This window comes from Cynara cardunculus, assembly GCF_001531365.2.
Source record: "Cynara cardunculus var. scolymus isolate 2C chromosome LG 9, CcrdV1, whole genome shotgun sequence".
Classification (NCBI taxonomy): Eukaryota; Viridiplantae; Streptophyta; class Magnoliopsida; order Asterales; family Asteraceae; genus Cynara; species Cynara cardunculus.
In genome coordinates this window covers 17,830,815-17,851,708 of record NC_037536.1, presented here as the reverse complement: position 1 = coordinate 17,851,708, position 20,894 = coordinate 17,830,815, and the positions used below count along the sequence as shown (strand labels likewise).

At 32.2% G+C, this 20,894-nt stretch overlaps 2 protein-coding genes and 1 non-coding gene across 3 annotated transcripts in view; 1 reads left to right on the top strand and 2 right to left on the bottom strand.

Annotated features, from left to right (window-relative positions):
- The window catches only part of LOC112518322 (BAG family molecular chaperone regulator 4-like), a 5,232-nt gene extending 1,921 nt beyond the window's left edge, over positions 1-3,311 (top strand). The window contains exons 2-4 of the mRNA XM_025125971.1: positions 1,261-1,517; positions 2,729-2,875; positions 2,961-3,311. Of these exons, the coding sequence (XP_024981739.1) occupies positions 1,261-1,517; positions 2,729-2,875; positions 2,961-3,167 (611 nt within the window). The 3' untranslated portion in view covers positions 3,168-3,311. The remainder of the gene's footprint in view (positions 1-1,260; positions 1,518-2,728; positions 2,876-2,960) is intronic.
- Positions 3,312-3,769: 458 nt separating this feature from the next.
- Positions 3,770-3,849, bottom strand: TRNAL-UAG. Its single transcript has one exon. It is a non-coding gene; the product is annotated as a tRNA-Leu (tRNA).
- Positions 3,850-7,661: 3,812 nt separating this feature from the next.
- LOC112518182 (probable phytol kinase 2, chloroplastic) lies at positions 7,662-13,289 on the bottom strand. Its single transcript, XM_025125794.1, has 6 exons — positions 12,884-13,289; positions 11,148-11,215; positions 10,928-11,059; positions 9,711-9,826; positions 8,562-8,676; positions 7,662-7,969 (listed from the first exon to the last, which is right to left on the bottom strand). Exons 1-6 carry the CDS (start codon positions 13,226-13,228, stop codon positions 7,792-7,794), a joined length of 954 nt encoding a protein of 317 aa, XP_024981562.1. The 5' UTR covers positions 13,229-13,289; the 3' UTR covers positions 7,662-7,791.
- Between the last annotated feature and the right edge of the window lie 7,605 nt (positions 13,290-20,894).

The following is a 20,894-nucleotide window of genomic DNA, read 5'->3' as shown; positions in this document are numbered from 1 at the left end:
GAATGAGGGTTGTTGATGTTGGTCTTTTGATCATAAATCTTGTTTCTCAATTAAAATGTCATCTTTAATGAATCTTGAATTAGGGTTGTTGATGTTGATCATCATTCATTAGTTTATTTAGCCCATTTTCCATGTTTTGACCTTGAGTTGATTTTCTATACTTCATTTACATTTGTATATCATGCAATGTTAGTTGTAACTTATAACCATAAGGGTTGTGATACAGTCTATTGATCATGATTTTGGTATTAGTTTGCAATTGTTTGATCCATATTTGATTTAAATAGTGCATTTATTCTTGCTTTTATTGTTTCTCTTGCTTTCTTTGACTTGTTACAGTCTTCATTGGCTTTCCCCAATGGAGCTATTTGGAAATAACCCACCTTTTTTGTTAAGCTTGTTTTTTATTTGTGACTTGTGAGTCCCACTTGTTTGAAAAAAAATTAAAAAAAAAAAAAACTCAAATGGAAAAGTTTAACATTATGGATGCTTTCTTGTAAAAATCTAAATGCTAAATTCCAATACATGTGATTTCATTTGGAAATGGTTTTCAAATAACTACATTGCATTTGCATCCTTTAATGATCTTTGAATCTTTATATATATGGTAACCTCTTTTAACAACACATGAAATTGTGATAACATTGGGAACTTGTGCATCATGTATTATCTCATATGATTTTTTTTCCATCTAAGACTAGGATTTAGAATATTAATTAACATATTTGTTTTACAGTGTGTTTGCTTCACATGTGCTCAGTTCACAATGTGAACCTTTTTGACGTGTTTGTGAAACACAAAATACACGTAAAAGAGTTTCAAATTGTGAAATGAATACATATAAAACAAACACACCTCGAAACAAATATATGTTAATCAACATACATTAAATAGTATGCCTAGATAGAAAAAGATCATATGATATAACACATGATGTACAAGTTTTCAAGGTTATCACAATTTCATGAGAGAGAGAGAGTTTGTGAGGTTCAAGGGAAAACCCCAAAAATCAAAGACACCCTAATAACCATTCATCATCGGAGTTATGTGCATGTACATACAAATAATTTAAGATGTTTTCTGGTTTCTATGCACATGTGCATACTGTACAGATGAATGGTTATTTGGTGTTCTTAGTTTTTCATTTTTTTTTTGTGGTTTTCTCGTGAACTTGACCATATATATACATATACATACATATATATATATATATATATATATATATAAGTAATTAAACATATTGATGTAATTATATTGAAGGCGATCTCAAAAAGATGCTTGCTCGCGAGACAAAGTTAGAAGCCAAGGATCAAAGATTGTTGTTTAGAGGGAAAGAGAAGGGCGATGACGAATGTTTAGATATGGCTGGTGTAAAGGATATGTCGAAGGTAATCCTATTGGAGGATCCTGCTAGCAAAGAGAGAAAGCTTCTCGATAAGAGCAAGAACCGTGCTCAATTACAAGCCTATGATGCGGTTGCAAAAGTTAGAGCCGAGGTAGATAAACTTGCAGACAAGGTTCGTGCAACTTACATTACTTTAAACACTCGTTTTAAGATTTATTGAGTAGATTCGGACACTTCGTCTTCAATGTATGTTGAAACTCTCATCTCCTTAAGGGCTCTTTTGGAGAGTAATCTAACGGGGTTCCATATATTCTCACATGGTATCAGAGCCAAGATCCACCATCTAGACATCTTTGCATGAGACTTGACACCTAGAGACATCTTTGCCATCTGGCCTGAGTTGGAGGGGGTGGTGTTAGAGTCACACATCAGCTAGATTTGAACCCTTTCTTTTCAATATTGGGACTTTAAATCATTTGAGAACTCCAAAATTTATGAGATCCGTATGAACTTCTACCTTAAGGTTTTGTTTCACATGATTTTAATGTATTGATTAACATATATTGGTTTCACAGTGTGTTTGTTTAAGATGTATTCGATTCAAAGTGTGAAACTTGTTTATGTGTATTTTTTGTTTGACAAACACGCCAAAAAGGTTCATATTGTGAATTGAGTATATATGAAAGAAGCACATTGTGAAACTAATATACGTTAATCAATACATTAAATTTTAGCCATAGATGATAAAAATCATATGAAATAACACATGATGTCATGGTTCACTGAGATCTCACAATTTAGAGAGTTTTCAAAAGAAGGCTCCCTTCAGTGTATATATATATATATATACACACACGTTGGAACCCTCTTCTCTCCTTAAGGTCTATTTTTGAGAGTAATCTAGGCTGCTATACATTTTCACATGGCATCTCTACCACTCTTGGGACATCTTTGCCCAAGACTCTTAACACCCGGGGACATCTTTGTGCATCTAGTCTCCGTTAGAAAAGGCGTGTAGAGTCAATGTTGGCTAGACTTGGACACTTTCCCTTCAATATATGTTGGAATCCCGTCGTCCTCTGTGGATCTTTTGGAGAATAAAGTAACGGGGTTCCACATATTCTCAAATAGTATGAGAGCCAAGTTTTACCATCTGGAACATCATTGCCCTTGACTTGATACCTTGGGACATCTTTGCCCATCTAGCCTCCATAGGAGGGACATGTTAGAGTCCGACATCATCTAGACTCGGACACTTTCTCGTCAATATATGTTGGAACCCCCATTTTCTCCTCAAGGGCTCTTTTGGAGAGTAATTTAACAGGGTTCAGATATTCTCACAAGATCAAGTGATTGAACACTTGTTTGTGTGTGCTTCTTTAGGTGGTAGCCTTGGAGACATCGGCTAAAAATGGCATCAAGATTGTGGACAAGGATGTTGAAGTTCTGACCGAGCTACTCATGAAGGAGTTGCTGAAACTGGATGGGATCGAGGCCGAAGGAGAAGCAAAAGCACAAAGGAGAATCGAGGTTGACTTCTATAGAAAGTCAAACAAACCACCTTTCGTGTTCAAAGTTAGTTTCTAAACAAACTTGTGTGATGGTTTTATGACAGGTCCGTCGTGTCCAAGGCTTTGTGGACACGCTCGACAATCTAAAGTTGATGAAAAGTACAAAAACACATGTCGACAAAAGGGTTTTGCCTGCTGCTTCAGTAACGACGAAATGGGAAACGTTTGACTCGGGAGTCGGGAGCCTAAACGCTCCAAACCACGTTCAAACTTCGACTAAAATAACCAAGGAATGGGAACAGTTCGAATAAATGGTAAACCAATTTGGTTACAGGCCTCTTCAACAGTTGTATCCAAGTCCCCTTTCTTGCTGTATGTACATAAGTATTGAATGAATCTGAGGGATGATATAAATATTGTTGGAAATAAAGGTTGCCGAATGCCAAACTTCATTACTTGCTCGTTGAAAGCTTGTTTTCGGAAGTTTCGCCTCTAATGTTGTTAGAATATTGGATCTGCAGATATTTGCTACATATCCTTATTTTTGTTCCACATATTTTGGTGGGATTGACAAAATGCATGTTTGTCCTACTGAAGTATCATATGCTAGTCTAATGTTACATCACATGCAGGGTCTTGGGTGCACCCAATCCACTTATTTTTGCAAGTCGAACCTCTTTTGAGAGGGTATGAAAGAGTGAACCCGCTAAACTTAGAAGGGTTCTCTGGAATATTAGAAAATAAAAGGAACATTAATTTAAAAACCGAAAAAAATCACCCTAAATCAATCAAAAGCCCAAATTCGAGGTCCATCACCGACAAAAAATGCATTTATGTCGTTCAATGATCAAATAATATGTTTGTATAGTTGAAGGATCAAATAGTAAATAGTTTTCTAGAATGATCAAAAAAGTGACAGCTGTGGGATTTGAACCCACGCCCCTTCGGACCAGAGCCTAAATCTGGCGCCTTAGACCACTCGGCCAAACTGTCTTGACGATTATTAATCCAATAACTTTATATATAGAGTAAAAAAAAAGCATATATTTACCAATTAATAAATAGTTTTATAGATTAAGCATTTTTTTTTGTTTAAGCCGTCTTACTATTAACATAAAAATTGGATTTTAATCGTAACAGGCCGTTTATCAAATATTTATTTAATAAGTGTTTATCGGGTGTCATTTCTTTTAGTGAGTGGCACGACAAACACCAAAAATATTACCCGGTAAGTGTAGAAAAAGATTTATCCAAGTAATGTTTACTGTATAAAAGACGCTCAACAATAGTCCATTTTGATGGACGATAATGTTAACTAATAAATAAGGATGATGCTATTGTTGGTAAAATAGATTCCGAGACAAAATACGCTCCCCCATTTTTATTAAAATTTCCCTTTTAATTGTTTTATGGATGCAAATATATTATTATTATCATTTTTTTAAGTATATAATATTTATATACGATAAATAGAACAAATAAACTCACACACCCTACCCACCTTTGATAAAGTTTGAACCACCAACGTGTTAGGAAACCAAAAACTTACATACCGCTAGACCAAAGACCCTTTGATAACCTTCTTTTTGCATCTTTTTATCGCCGTGACTTACAAAAACTTTTTTTTTTCAAGAACCTTTATATTATGGTAGTAATTTACACGAATCCCATTTCTTTTGCTAAATTTAATATAGATATATAAGACTATGGGATGTTTATTTTTTTTTTCCCCCATTAATCCCCATATCAGTTATATTATTTGTCCGGATAAATTTGTTTGTCAGAGGGACGGAAACGGTAGGTTTGAGGAAGGCAAAAAGAGGGAAATTTACGCAAATAACCATTTTATAAGATAACTTTAACTTTTTAGCCATTTTCAAAGCTCATCCCTGAAATAACCAAAGTTTACAAAAAAAACTTTATGTATGAAAATGATTTTCTGTGCAAAGTTTATTTTCAGATGAAGAAAAGAAGAAGAAAAATTTAAAAATGAAACTCTACACAAAAATAGGGAAGTTTACGCAAAAGGAGATTTTACTCAGAAAATTTATTTTATACATAAAGTTTTTTTACGTGAACTCTTTTTTTTGCGTAAAACTCCATCTTTTTACGTAAACTTCTTTTCGAACTTATTTTTCTTTTGACCTAAAAATAAACTTTATGCATAAAATCTTTTTCTACATAAACTCATTTTTTAACTTATTTTTCTTTTTTTGACCTGAAAATAAACTTTACACAGAAAAATAATGTGTACAGTTTTTTTTTTTTTGTAAACTTTTGCTATTTGAGGAAATGAGTTTCTAAGATCGCTAAAAAGTGAGTCATTTTGTAAAATGGTTATTTGCATAAATTTTCCCAAAAAGAGGGTTGGATTATTTATGGGGCATTTCTGGTATTAATTTGTTTGAGGTTGCTTAACGAGGGCAAGTGATGGATTCTGGCTTATTCCATATAGCCATTTTGGCTTAATGTCTTAATGATTAAGCCATAAAGAAACACTCCTGTACAGGTGAGCGAATAAGCCATACAAACCATCAAAACAAATTAAACTCCAAGTAAACAACACCCATCTCCAACGCATTCTCCAGAATTTCTCTAAATGGAGAATCCAAAATCAAAATCCCCAAACAAAATTATTCAACTCTAACAGATTCTCTATTTTAGAGATTATCACATTAATTATAATACTAAAATATTTATATATTTAGAAAAAAAATATCACTTCTCTCTTCTAAACATTTAGCTTCAATGACTCTTATTAGTTGGAAAAAAAAACTCATTTCTAGTAATTATTTTTGAAAAGTTATCAAAATTCTACAAAATTGAGATTCTTGAGATTTTGAGTGGCTCCAACAAATTTCCCGAAATAGAGAAAATATGAGAGATGATAAAATTCTTCAAATTTGAAGAACTCTACAGAAATATTTACTTAGAACAAAGTAACGTTTTTTTTTTTAATATTCTCATCAATAAGAATCTCTGAGAGTAAATTTTAAGAGACACAAATAACATTTTATTAAAGTTATTAAATATTTTAATAATATAATTAAAACTATAATAATCAAACTAGAGAATCTATTGGTGTTAAATATAATTCTTTTTTTTAAATTTATTTGGAATATGTTGAAGATGCTCTCTCTCTCTCTCTTAGTTTTTTCTATTTTGAAGAATTTGTTGAAACACAAATTTTTTTCAGAATTCCCCAAATTTGTTAGGTTCATATGTTTTGGTTTCACCAACTCTTGGGCCAAAAGCTTTGGACATGTTTTGTTTTGATATGGGCAAAAAGGACCAATTCATGCACTACACATGTAACCATCATCATCTTGCAATCTTCTCAGCTTTAAATGTTGATACTCAAAGCTCTGTCTTTTAGCATGAAGAGCAATCCAATGGGTACTAATTCTGATAGCAAATAGACACTTTGTTGCCATCCCCAATTGACTACTGAAAAACCAAAACTAAAAAACAAAAGTTTGGGGTCCCAAAGAAAGAAAAAGACAAAATAGAGGACCATACCATATTTCACAACTTCTAAGATTAAAACATAGAGTTTTCAAGAAATTAATCAAGAAAGGAGAAACTGAAATGGGTGATGAGGTCTTACCAGCAGCACCTGCAATGGCGCCCACTCGTTGTGTTCGTAATCGTCGTTATGCTGTTGATGGAGAGATCATGGCCATCGTTGTCATTATTGTTTTCTCAATCTTCATCTTCTTCCTCATTCTCTCCCCTCGTCTCATCCTGCTAAGAAAAAGTAGAAGTAATTCTGCACCAGCAGATCAGGTGCAGAATTTCGGTAGCCAAAGGAACTGGAATCATGAAGATATCCTTTGATTCTCAGAGATATACATACACACTCACTCTCTCTCTCTCTCTCTCTCTCACACACACACACACAAAATAAGGGCTAATTGGTATGTAAACTAGAAGGTAACTGGTTGTTAGGGTAATTTCTGTTGATTGTCAGCTGGTAGAATAGTTTGGCGTTTGTAATATAAATACAACAGTATGCAGAAATGCTTACATATATGTGGCTTTCAGTTGATCTACAAGTATTATGTATTTCATCTACATATTGTTGTATTTATAGTACAAACTCCAAACTATTCCGCCAACTAACAACCAACAGAAGCCATCCGTAACAACTAATCATCTGTTAGTTTAAAATACAAATTACCAATTAGCCCTTATTAAGTTAAGAGAGAGAAGAAGAAGAAGAAGAAGAAGAAGAAGAAGAAGAAGAATATCACCTATCCTTGCGTTCGTCATGATCCATTCTTGTACGAGGTAATAGACACTCATTCAATCATCTGTTGTACTCATTGACTTTTAAGAGTCAAACTTGTACTTAAGAATATTACAATTATTGTATATTTTCCAACAATTTTAACCACAATTCTTTTTTTATACATGATTCATGTTCTACATCGTTATGCAAGTATCAACTCTTTCCCATATATCAAATACATTTGTGCAATTTTAAAATTGAACGCAACTTGTTTGACTATGGAAGTCAAACCCTACAACCAAGAATTAAAAGGAGTTGCAACATGTACTTTTACTAGCTCTATTGTATTAATGTTTTACATGATCTTGGTAGTTTTGCCTACTTTGCATTGCGGTTGAGTTAAGGTCAACATCCATCCGACCCCTGAAATGCCCTATTTTCCAGTGAGATATACTGGGTTTGGTTGGTTGCGCTCATGATGTTTAATTGCCTAATATTGAGAAGTCAAAGTTAAAGATTAACTGCGAAGCTGAAATGTCTCAAAACTCAACTTCCAAACCTACGGGCCAAAAAAGGAGAACGAAAACTTGAAGGCAGGGAGGTCTATTATCAATACAACACGACTAATGCCGGAAGAGTGTTGATTAAACATGATACAAGTACATAAGAAATTGTACATAGGAAATCAAACATACGCTGTGGGATCAAAAAACTAACATTCCGACCAAAAGAGATGCGAGCGGCACCGTGAGATTGTCGTCAAATTTCGTGCTTAAGGGGTGAGATTCGACCAATGCACTAGCAATAGAAACGACCAGGAAGCCAAAGATCGTTTGCCAACTTTCTTCAACGAAGCCAAACATGGAGAAATAATGCATGTACCTATTACCAACGTTTTCTATCAGATATTTCCGATGCATATATATGAGGGGTGTCCTAAAATAATCGAGCTATTGACTTTTCAAACAATCGTACTTGGCTTTTCCCTCTGCAAAACTAAAAAGCAAACTATCGATTGCATAAATGGGCACTTCTCGATGAAAGTGCCAAGTACAATGGTTTTCCTTGTTGGGCAAAATACAACAAAGCTTGGTTTAGTTCCTATTCAGTTTAATGAAGAGTTTTTTTTCCTCAATTGGTTTAACGAAGTTTCAAAAATTCCTATTTCTTTTACCTATTTTGACCGGTAAATTGTTGATCTTGTAGAATTAGATGACATGGATGTCAAGTTTATCATCCACTTTGCCCTAACCCTTTTCATCAAATGTTACAAGATTAGCATATAACTAGTCAAAATGGGTACAGAATAGGAAATTTTGATACTTTGTTACATTGATTGGAGAAGAGAAAATCTTTTTTACACTAAACAGGAACTAAACTAAACCAAACTTTGTTGCATTTTGCCCTTTTGGATTTACGTTAATATGATTGGTTAAGAAGTCGAAAACTAGAAAAGTATCTGTGTAAAGATTACCCGACAGATGCAATGAAACCGGCAGCTGCCATGGCAATGCTGCCTGCAAAAGATTTGTCTTTGTTATATGGGATCTTCTTCTTTCCAAATTGCCTTCCAACAATGTCAGCCATACCTGTAGCAAAGATTTCTTTTAGAGCGTGTTTCGAGCATTACACTGCTCCAAATTAATGAATAAATGCGATGTTACTACCACAAAATTGGCTTTATAGGACGCCAAAGATGTCTAAATGAGTTACATGTTAGGACGTATTTGAGCATCCAAACAAGTTTTTTAGGACACTTTTGAAATAAAATGTCCTATTAGCTACGACAACTTTTTTCAAATAATGTCGTATAAAAAGACTAATTGGACTCCATATTTCAAAATTGTCTTAAAAATTTGTTAGGACACCCACAAGCGCCCTATCAACTTATTGTAACACCTTTACATAAGATGCAAAATTGTCTAGCCCTATCAAACAGTCTATTAGGACACTTGGGGGCTGTTTTGGTTGGTTTTTCATCAAGGGGCTGTTTGGTTGGGTTTCATTAAGTCCTATATGGATAAAGATGTATGTGTGTATTAATCTCTTTTAGTAGATTAGGAAGGTTTTTGTTTGAGAAGGTTTTCCATAGATGGAATGAGCATGTTTTTAATTGGGAATGACAAGTTTGTAAAAAACTTAACTTTTTGCATAAAGCTCCTCCCTAGAAGCTTACTGAATAAGCCGGTTTCTATATAATTAAGCCACTACCTAACAGTCATGTATAGCTAACTGAATAAGTTGTGAGTCCCATTAAGCTCATTAAGCTGCTAACTAACAGATCCTAAGTCTTGTATGGATAAAGCTGTCTGTGTAGATTAATCTGTCTGTATAGATTGAGAAGGTTTTTGTTTGGGAGGGTCTTTTCATAGATGGAAGGGGAGTTTTTTTTAATTGGGAGGAGCAACTTTGGAAAAAACTTGGCTTTTTATAAAGAGCTCCTCCTAGAAGCTTACTGTATAAGCCACATGCCAGATCATTAAGCCACTACCAAACAATCATATATAGATGACCTAATAAGTTGTGAGTTCCATTAAACTCATTAAGCTGCTAACAAACAAGGCCTTAGACATTACAAAGCCAAATTTGTTGTAGTGTGTGAATATTACAAAGAAATAGGTACCATCTCCGGCACAAAGATTGCAAATTGCAGCGATTCCAATTGGGGACGTTCTCCAGTAAATTACAGAAGACAAAGCGATGGTGGAAGCATAGTACAATGGTCCCTTGATAAGTTCTCTAATGCACAAAGAAACAGCATGAAGATAAGCGATCAGAATAGTTTCAAAGTAGGTTATATATTTCTTAACAAAATATTCATTTAATGTGAAATACGTCTCTAAATCTCTGCAAGAAACTTGGCGGATAACAACTCAGGTTGTAGCGTACAGTTAAGGCTCGGTGAGATATGGTGGAAATCTCATCTTCCCCGGTTCGAATCCAGACGCTGCCAAAGCCCTTGTGACCATGGAGGTTCACCTGACTCCAGGCCATCCGTGGTCGCCTAGAGGATTAGTCTGTGCACGTAAGCTGGCCCAGAAACCAACAGTTACCCAAAAAGATAACTTGTCAAATCTAAAGTTAATCATTCTTGTCCAATCAAGTCAATTTGAAGTGGAAGCACAGAATGTAAATGAGTGATGAACTTGTCAAACTGATGAATTTGGCTTTTTGTTGGAAAAAAAGCATCGTTCTTGGGAAAATTACAAAACATTTTGAAAAAAAAGAAGTCACTACACTTCACAATAATGAATTGTTTGATAAAAGTTACCAAGCACTCCACACAAGCCAATATATCCTACTCGGAGGTGGGGTCCTTGGGGTAAGATGTAAGCAGACCTAACCTCTACCCAAAAGGGTAGAGGTGTTGCTTTCGTGAAGACCCCCGAAAAGTGAAAAGTGTGTGAAAAAAAGAGAAATACAGATATGCTAAAATTTGAAAAGCTAGATATGAGTAAACAATAGCAATACAAGTAGAAAGACAGATATGCAATTACAAGAAAAACATACACAAGGTGTGGAAACTAAATATACTTTGATACATCTATATTTCCTAATTGCTTAACCACACCTAATAGCAATAATTGCATAGCATATATTTGAGCAAAAGGGTTGATTACCGGCAAACCCAACCGGCCCCATACGAAACCCCCCCTCCCTCTAGGAACCACATGTGAGGAGGCATTTTAGAGCGGCTGAGGCTAACGGAGGGGTTCAAGCCCGTTTCCCACAGGATTCGAACTTGAACATGTGTATTTGAGCAAAGTTGTTCTGCCCCTTTGCCAACTGAGTTACATGCCCGAGGGCTTGCATAGCATATATTGAGATGACTAAATGAACCTGTGGTCTCCATATCTGCTCATAGATTTCACAGCTGCCTCATCTTTCCATATCCCAAGTCCTATGAGAAGCACTTTTACAATGTTGACACCAGGAATAAGAGCTGCTAAAACTGCTCCTCGATGGCCTGAACTGCAAAAGTTTAAAATTAACTTAAATACTCTCGATCATTATGCATAAAATGACAAAAATGTCCGTTTCCTTTGTCATGTATAATTACCTGAAGAGAGGCCAGCATAACATGAATGCCAGCCCAATTGTGGTATGTACAAGCTTCCTATTTAGTTTCTGAAGAAGAGAGAATATGTCTTCAAAAGCATTAATTCATATATGAATAGCTTTAAGGCATTCAAAATTCACCTATAAACAAAGTTGAATGAATATAAGCAATTCAACCCAATTTCTTTTTCTGGGAGTTTCACCTCTTCATAGTTTCTACCACATTCCATTAAAGTATACTTGAGAGGAGAGGGTGGTACAAAACTTGCCCATGTTTGGCACGACATTAGGCTGGGATAGGATAGGACTTTTTGTCCCACCAAAGTAGGTGGAACAAAAATCAGAAAGATGGGACAAAGATTGGTAAATTACTAAACCACCCTTGTAAAATTAAAACCCAACCGTCCAGTCCTATCTAGTCCAGTCTCTTCCAATCCTATCCACGTACCAGATGCACCCTTAAGCCATATAAACAGCAAAAAAAGATTTGCTTCTGTCTACTCCCACCCAATAGGAGGGGCAGATTACTTGATGGAAAATCTGCTAAATGGACTGCTAAAAGAGCCATATTATTCCTTGCATCATGTTTTCTTGATTGAATATTCAAAGATGAATCAATTAGAAAGGGTGGATGTGTGATAACAACACTTGCTTTTGAGCAGGATTCCGTTCCTACATGGTTTCAAACCTTTCTTTGAAAGCTATGGGTTTCTTAAGATTGACCACTTGTTTATAGGGTTATATTCTATACAAACAAATGAAACCAACCAGAACCAGTAAATCCCACTCGAAAGTAGTGTCTGAGGAAGTAAGTTGTAAGCAGATCTAACCTCTACCTAAACCAAACAGACCCAGTAAATGCACCTTTGATTGCATGCAGCTAGAGCTACAGGAAGTTGTCTAAAAGACTGCATATTTGGTGTTTTAAGTAGTTAAATCAAGTTTCAAATGTCGGGTTTCAAACTTATAGCCTAAAAGTCAAGCATCAATATGTCTCCAACTTTAGAAGAAAGAACATACAGATTTTGAAACCACAAGGGTTGTGGCCTAGTGGTTGAGGTCCTGGGAGATGTGGTAGAATATCCCATCTGCCCAGGGTTCCATTCCAGGCGTGCACAACAACTATGGCCACTGAGTTCTTCAGTGCTGATTTCTTGCCATCACAATTTGCTTGGATTAGTCACTCTTCCAACAAAAAAAAAAGCATACAGATTTTGAGCTATTATTTTGCTTGATTTCCAAAGCAATAAGATGCTCAAGAACATAAATGCCTCGGACCATTGCCAAATTTTCTTACGAGTACTTTTCAGAGAAAAGGGATCTAGATTCTAGTGGAAGTGAAGGGAGTTAATAGGCCAGAGGTATCAGAAGCTTAACCAGGTCTTAGGAGCTCTAGATGCAATCAGCTACATTTTCATCAATTTTTTCATATATAAAATAGATTATATATTTGGTGCAAGTCAACACTAACATGATCATATTTGTAGTAAAGTGGTTGGTATTTTTGGCAATGTTTGATTGATGTTGAGATAAAAAGCAACACATTACTTGATGTTCAGAATCAAAATGACAGATGGAACAGAATTCAAGAACATAATTAAACAATGCCCTCAAGAAGAAACACTTCAATTTCTGGGTTTTCCCTATTTTGAGAAAACTCAATAAACATGACAACATTTACTACATAGCAGAGGTCAACAACTTGGGGAATTTCAGAAGAGATTGAAGTGCACCCACCTGGTCAAAAATCCCTCTCCTGGCAGTTTCTTCATAAATTCGAAGTATGGAGAGTGCAAAGCAGCCAGAAAAAGCCGTGGCGCAAATATCTCCGACAAGGGGATTCTCCGGGAAGAACATTGGTCCAGCAGCCATCGCTGACCTTATTCTCCGACGACCCCCAAAAAGATTCAACTTCCAACCGAAGCTAAATCGAGCAGTTACAGTAGTAGAAGATGAAATTGGATTGGTAAAAGAAGCAAGACTGAAATGTTTGGCTGTAAAACGGGGATGTGGTAGCCGGAATCTCGGATCACGAGAAGAACAGGACGAGATAGGGTAGGTTGAGTAATAATAGGAAGTCATTTTCAGCAAGGCAACGTACAAATTATCATACGCTACGCACTATGTACTCTCTCTTTGACTCTAATATGTTTTAATTTTTATTAAATAATTATACATATTAATTCTAGATTTTTTTTTAATTTTATGTATTGATTTTATTGGTGATATTTAATGTAATGCGTATTTATTTAGCGGTTTTCTAACCCCACCCCCTCCTAACAAATTTATCCATCCCCTCTTATGTTAATGAACAAAAAACAACTAAATGACAAATCTAAAATATTTACATTTTTAATTTTTTTATATTTTAACTTTTAATCTTAACATTTTTTATATTCTAACTTTTAACTCTTTACATTTTTTACACGTTTTATAATGACATCTTTTATGTTTTTAATTTGTGTTATAATTATATAAATAAATTAATTTTATATTATTATTAATTAATAAAATATTAATAATACATATTTCAAATATAAATTAAATTTATTAATTAAAAACTTCGATTTTGCATGTTAAATCAACATATTCACTAGTAAGAGTATGCTCTATATATTTTTCATATGCATTGAATCTATGTTGATACGGGACAATTCATGTACTTGCATCTTCAAAACGATAACATATCCAATGGTGCGTAAGTGTGGGCAAACAAAAATTGAAAAAACAAATGACATATCATAAATTAAATAAATAACTATAAATGTAAATATTAAAAATATTTTTCATAATATATAATATATAATAATATAATTAAGTCAAAAAATATTCAATATTGGGCTTATTTTGAAGGTATTGACGCGACGATTATAATGGTGTAACTTGTTAAAATTAAAACGTATTTTTTAAATATATTTTAATTGATATACGATTATGTATGTTAATTTGATCAAGGTATAAAATGAAAAATTTAAAAGAAAATGACGTAAAATAAATTAATTAGTTAATTATATGGGTATAAAATATACATTTAAATTTTTAAAATTAAAAAAAAAGTGAATCGGTGTGAGTGTGCGAGAGGAGAGTGATATGTGAAGGAGATGGTGTGAGAGGAGATGGTGTGTGAAAGGGGAACATTTGACAAGGGGGTAGAAAGTCATCACAAGGGGTGGCAATATCAACCCCTTTATTTATTGATGAGATGGTTAATAATAAGTATTTAATTATATATTAATTTTAATTAGTGACATTAAATATTATAAATGTTTCGGGGCTAATAATAAGTATTTAATTATATATTAATTTTAATTAGTGACATTAAATATTATAAATGTTTCGGGGCTAATAATAAGTATTTAATTATATATTAATTTTGAATTTAATTTTATATGTTTATATCAAATTATATATTGATTTTAGTAAGATTTTATATGATAATATTTAATTTTATATATCGATTTAAATTTTAGATATTTAATTCTTGAAAACAATATAAATCAATACATATGTTGTACTAAAAAAGATCCGAAAGTCGTGTGTTTTGTCTCATGTAAATATATTTTTTAAAAATAATATATATAAAGAGTGTTGTGTAAATGATATAATCAACAATGAACATAAGGTATTATAAGCGTCATCTTCATCTTCATTTTATTTAATTTTATGGAAGCTGTGTAATAGATGAACTATGAATTATTATATCCTAGTTAAATAATTTGTGTGAAAAAGTTTATTGTAACTTTTGACAAGTAACGATGTGTATATTTGGGATCAGTGTATATTATATGGAAATTCATGTTATATAAAACATATTTATTTATGCAAATATGAGATGAGGTGTTACAATATATACTTAAAATATCAACGAACAATGTGTACAGATATATGGTCTTACTTAAATACTGTAATCAATAATATTATCAATTAAATATAAAATTAAGGTACGATAAACCAGACAAAAATATTTTTCTTCAAAACCTTGATATGATGATTGTAACAAGTATTCATCTACAAAATAATTAAACTTATATGTCAAATAACACATTCAAGTAATAATATGTAATACTTCGCATATATTTATCTATTGTATAATAACACATTATTTCTTCTCTTGGACGTATAGCTCAGTTCATAAAGGGTATAACAATTTTTCTCAAATACACAAGATTTGAATCAAGAGGTACTAGATAGTAGTGATGGCCAAACCGGCCCGGCACGGGACCACCGGAGGACCAGGACCGGTTATAGGACCGAAATCTGGGACCGGTTTTGGATTTGTGGTGTTTCGCGGGACTGGGACCGGGACCGGCCTAGCCCGGTCCGACACGATTTTTAAAAAATGTAGCTTTTTAAAAAAAAAATGTAGCCGTTTTTTGGCCTTCTTTTGTATTTTTTGCTTTATAAACACTATATATAAGTGTATTGGTTGAGGGATTTACATACCAAATTCTCGATTCGCAAAAAACGCAAAAAAAAGTTCACGATTATCGGTTTCTCGCTATATTTTGTAAGACAATGTAATTTTAATTATAATAAAACGCATTTTTAAAGTTTATTTGATTGACCCAATTACAAATTTTATAATGTATTAAAAATATATATCATTAACAAATAAAAAAATTATTTTTTAATAATCGGACCGGTTGGGACCGGAACCGGGACCGGCGGCCCATAACCGGTTACAATAAAGTTTGACTGGGCTCAACTTTTTCGAACGGGACCGGTACCGGTTATGGCCGGTTATGAGAAATCTTAGGACTGGTTGGTACCGGCCCGGCCGAACCCGGGACCGGTTTTTGGCCATTATTACCAGACGGTAGTCATGACGAACCTTTTATAACAATGAGAAAATATTTTATTTTTTCGCAAGATAAAAAAATTGTGTGAAAATGCAAATAAAATACATTTAATTATTTATTTATTTCATCAATATGGTAAGTTGACTTGTCAAATATTTTAAGAGATTATTTTATTATCTCTTAAATATGTATAAATTCTCACTTAATAAAAAGATATTGCTTTACATTAATTAAATTGATGTAATCAATTTATTTCTAATAATGATAACCAATAAATTCAATTGTTATAAATTAAATTTTAAGGGGAAAAACATTTATCAACTTATATAATCAAATCATATGTTTTCAAAAATAAATATATCGTGTTAACATCTATTATATCTTTGAACTTTAAATATCAAATCTTAAATTTTATATGTAATTCAATAAAACTGGCTATTAATTATTTAAAATGTAATTACAATAAAATAAAAAAGTTTGTGTATCAAAGTGTAAATAATTAGATATTTCTTATAAAATTTGTGTGTAATCTAAATTACAACGATATTAAAACAAATTTTTATATGTGTTTTAATAACATATACAACTGCAAAAATACGAAACCAAACCAAATCATTGCTTGCACTTTTGAGTTATAAATACAGACGAACAAAGGATGAAACCGACATATGAAAATAGATTTTTGCCGCATAGATGGAAAGTGGATATAAGCTGACTCCTAATGTTGTTGAACCAACACATGATTACTACATCAGTGCAGTAGTTCAATCGCCACCATTGCTATCAGCTCAGGCCAATGATGGTGCAACGGTCGTAGGTGCCAGGAGCAGTAGTTTTGCGACTCTTGATGCAGCCATTGAACACGAAATAAGAATGGGTACAATAGATCCTAACATGGAGAAAAAATCCATGAGACGGTTAGAAAATCTAAGCATCTATAGTTATTAGAATCCTTATAAGACTTTGTGTTCATATAATTATAGTTTTATACGTGTCATTATTTTGATTGATACAGGACCATCTCGAACCGTTATGCTGCGAAGAAGTCTCAAGTCAAAAAGGCCAACAGAATGGCCGAGTTAGAGCAAAATCGAAGAGACTTGGAGGTACTTTTCTAGTTGTCAATTTTGTGGATCCTTAATTCACATGAATATTCTAATTATATGCAAATTAAATATAAATTGTATATGAGTTAGTTTTTTACCTGATTAGTTGTAAAAGATTTTAGTGTTATCAAGTCCTGTCAATCGAATATAATAAAAGTCTGAACATCAATTGAAAATTTTATCGATTATTTGCACATACCAACAACCGATGGTCCAATGTGAGAATGCATATATAATCATTCATTTATTTTTAGCATATAATATATTCTATTGAGACGATAATAGCTCACAAATTTTTACTATATATATTTTTGAGATTATGTGAGATTAATCTGTTTTTTTGTGAAACCCGTGATACCACTTTTTTATACTTGAAACTTTATATCAAAACATTGTGAAGGTTTAGATTTTTTTTTACCTTCACAGTGTTTTGTTGTAAAATTTCAAATGTAAAAAACGGTCTCACGGATTTCACGGAACAGTCTGCTCTCACGTGAACTTAACTCTATACATACACACACTCTCACACTCTCTCACACACACAATAAAATGTGCATACAAGTAACACATTTTGAACACTTTTTAAAATTACTATTATAATTTGTGAACATTTTTTTATAAACACTATTACAATTTGTGAATACACTCTAAATCTACGAGATTCTGTATAGCTTGTGAATATATTGTAAACACCAACTAAAGCCACAAAATTAAATCTAAACATACCACTTGTGAACCCACTTTGCTACGGAATTTCTTAAGGTTGCTTTTTATTGTGTCCATAATGTGTTTATCTTGTATACATATTTAATTATAAATGTATGTTAGAAAAAAGAGAAGAGCAGAGGAGAGATATTAATAGAATTCGGATTTTTCTTAAAAAGTGCATTAATTATAAAATTAATTATCTTTTTAAATATTTTAAATTAGTGGTTTAGAATAAATCTTATGTGTCTCATAATTTATGAATTCTTAAATAATTAATCTCGTGTATATATATATATATATAGGGGCAAGTTCATTTGTTAACCTAAATTATTGTGTTAACTTTATGAAATAATCATGGTCATTGATTTTTAAACTATATGTTTGAGATTAATCATATTATAAATTTAATTTATTACCTTATAATCTCACAAATATATGTGAACATAGTAGCTCGAGAGTATTTATGTAAAAGAGAATGTGCAATCAATATCATCGGTTACAAACAATAGAACTCGTATATGTTCAATTGTGTTCATAACTGCCACAAATGTTTATATATGCTCAATTTGTGTTCATAATTGTCACAAATATTCATATATGTTCAATTTGTGTTTATAATTACCACAAGTGTTCACATATATGTTCAATTTGTGTTTATAATTAGCACAAGTGTTCATTTATGTCAATTTGTGTTCATATGGGTGTATACATGTCAATTTGTGTTCATAATTACCAAGACGCTCGCTTTGATTATTTATTTCACTTTTTGATCTCGAAATCTAATTGTCACCATAAACAATTTTAACATTCTCAATGTTGTCGTGTTCTTTTCCAATGTGTTTATCCATAATTACTTAAACGGTAACAAACACTTTACTAGTGGATCTCATCCACCAATCACAAATTTATAAATACTAAAAATGGAAGATTAATATTAAAAAATGAAAAAAAAATCACAAGATCATAAGTTAAAGTGTAGGGACAGTTTACCAAATGCTTATCCGGAGAAGCGCTTACCAAGTCAGATTATCTCGCCGGATGAATATGGTAAAAGACCAAGAATCTTACTCGGTAAGAGCGAGACAAGGATCAAGAATCTTACCCGGTAAGTGAGAACGACGACTCTTTCCACAGTAAGCGCTTATGGGATAAATTGTTGCATTAGATGCCGTTTTGGTGGACTAAAATTTTACCCGGTAAATAAATAATAGTGTTAAATTTTAACCATAAGCACTTACTGGTAAATGTTTGGTAAACGACCCCTAAATATAATCAACTAATTGTATGTTAAAATATACTAGAAGGATACTCACACAATGCAGCGAAATACATTTCGATTTTAATATTTTGTTTTATTCTTTGTCCCTGTAGATATAATACGATTTTTTATGGCTTTGACAAAGTAATAATATTTTTATTTTTGAATAAAATATAAAACTGAAGATATCATAAAACTTTGAAAAAAATATATCGATATTAGTATTAAATAAACTATTTAAAATTCTTATTTTTCTATTATTTTTTTAGTTCAACTTTTTATTATAATTCAATGAGAAGTCAAATATTTATCCTAATTATATTTTAGAGTTTTTATATTTAAAATAAAATATTTATCTTATATTTGATTATATTTAACTATTGTTAATTACACGAATTAAAAAATAAAGCTTTAATAAGTTGTACTTATGTACAATCTATTTGTAATCTTGAATTTTAACTAATATGTATTAATAAACAGTACTTCATGCATAAAAAAATGATTTTTAAGAGTTTTTGTTATAATAACCTATTTTATAAAACTATATTTGATAAGATTTGTAATTTGTGCATTTATTTATTCTTTTAGTTTGTCATGAAATTTAATGTTTATTGTACATATGCACCATGTAATTATAGTCCATTTAAATTTCTGTATTGATTTAATTTATTTGTTTGAACATTATGCCCATCAATTTATTTTGTATAATTAATGTTAGAATTATTTAAATAGAATTAATAATTATTATATCTATATTATTAATATTAAATACAAATTAGTAATGCATCAAGAATTATATTCTATTAACTGGTTCTCATGTGTTGTTTCATATATGAAACAACATATGGGAGATATATATTGTTCATACAACATTGTTTGGTGTACGTGTGAAAGAACACAAAAATACGTTCATATATGAAACACACACGCATACACACACAAGATTGAAACATGTAAAGCATTATAAATCATAAGTTAAAATCAAACTCATTGAATTGTTTTGATTGGTTTTCACGGGTTTGTATTTGATTATTCATTGGTGAAACAACATTGTTTACTTAAAAACTCATTTTTCCCATTTGAAATCACTTAATCAATGTAATGTTTCATTAGTAAAACGACATTGTATTAAAAACATATCAACCCAACGTGTTGTTTCATTAGTGAAACAACACTGCATTATCAACACAAATCTACCTATGTCTTGTTCCAAAGAAAGAACATTGTTGTTTAAACAACAAAACAAAAAATGAGTTTTTAAGGAAGCAACTCATAAGATATTAAAGACAATTATGCAAGTTAAATATGTGTGTTTTATAACATAGAGTGTATATATGGGCTCAGGTTAACACTGAAAAGCACAAAAAATTTGAGAATTGTGAGAACATGTATATTTATTGATGCACATACAATATTAAAATGTGTATTGAGTCATGAGTATATTCATCAGTACAAATCTACCATGTATGCAAGTATATATGCATTGACACTTATATTCACTGAAATTTATTAGTGTATATGCATAAATGAATATATAGGTTCTCACGGTTCTCAATTTTTTTTTGTTCTCACATGAGCTGGCCCTTATATATGTGTGTTGTTCTTATGAGCTAAATAACCATCGATATATAGTTTATAAGTGCATAAAAAGAATCACATGTACCCGTCCTATTTCCGTTTTAATTAATTTTCATTGCAGAATACTATAGCTCTCCTTCAACCACAGATAGAGCATGAACGCCAATTTATATCACATTTGATGATAGAGAACGAGATGCTAGCTAAAGAACTGCAAATTCGTACTGATTTAGATAGTCTGAAACAAGGTATTCAATATAATATATTTTTTGTGTTTATTAATTTATTCAAACATAATT

Excerpts from the sequence above, each read along its gene's own strand:
- LOC112518182 (XM_025125794.1), bottom strand. The coding sequence starts at position 13,228 with ATGACTTCCTATTATTACTCAACCTACCCTATCTCGTCCTGTTCTTCT. Across the intron at positions 11,216-12,883 it reads GGAGAGGGATTTTTGACCAG|AAACTAAATAGGAAGCTTGT; the intron begins GTGGGTGCACTT and ends TCTCTTCTTCAG. Across the intron at positions 11,060-11,147 it reads TTATGCTGGCCTCTCTTCAG|TTCAGGCCATCGAGGAGCAG; the intron begins GTAATTATACAT and ends AAACTTTTGCAG.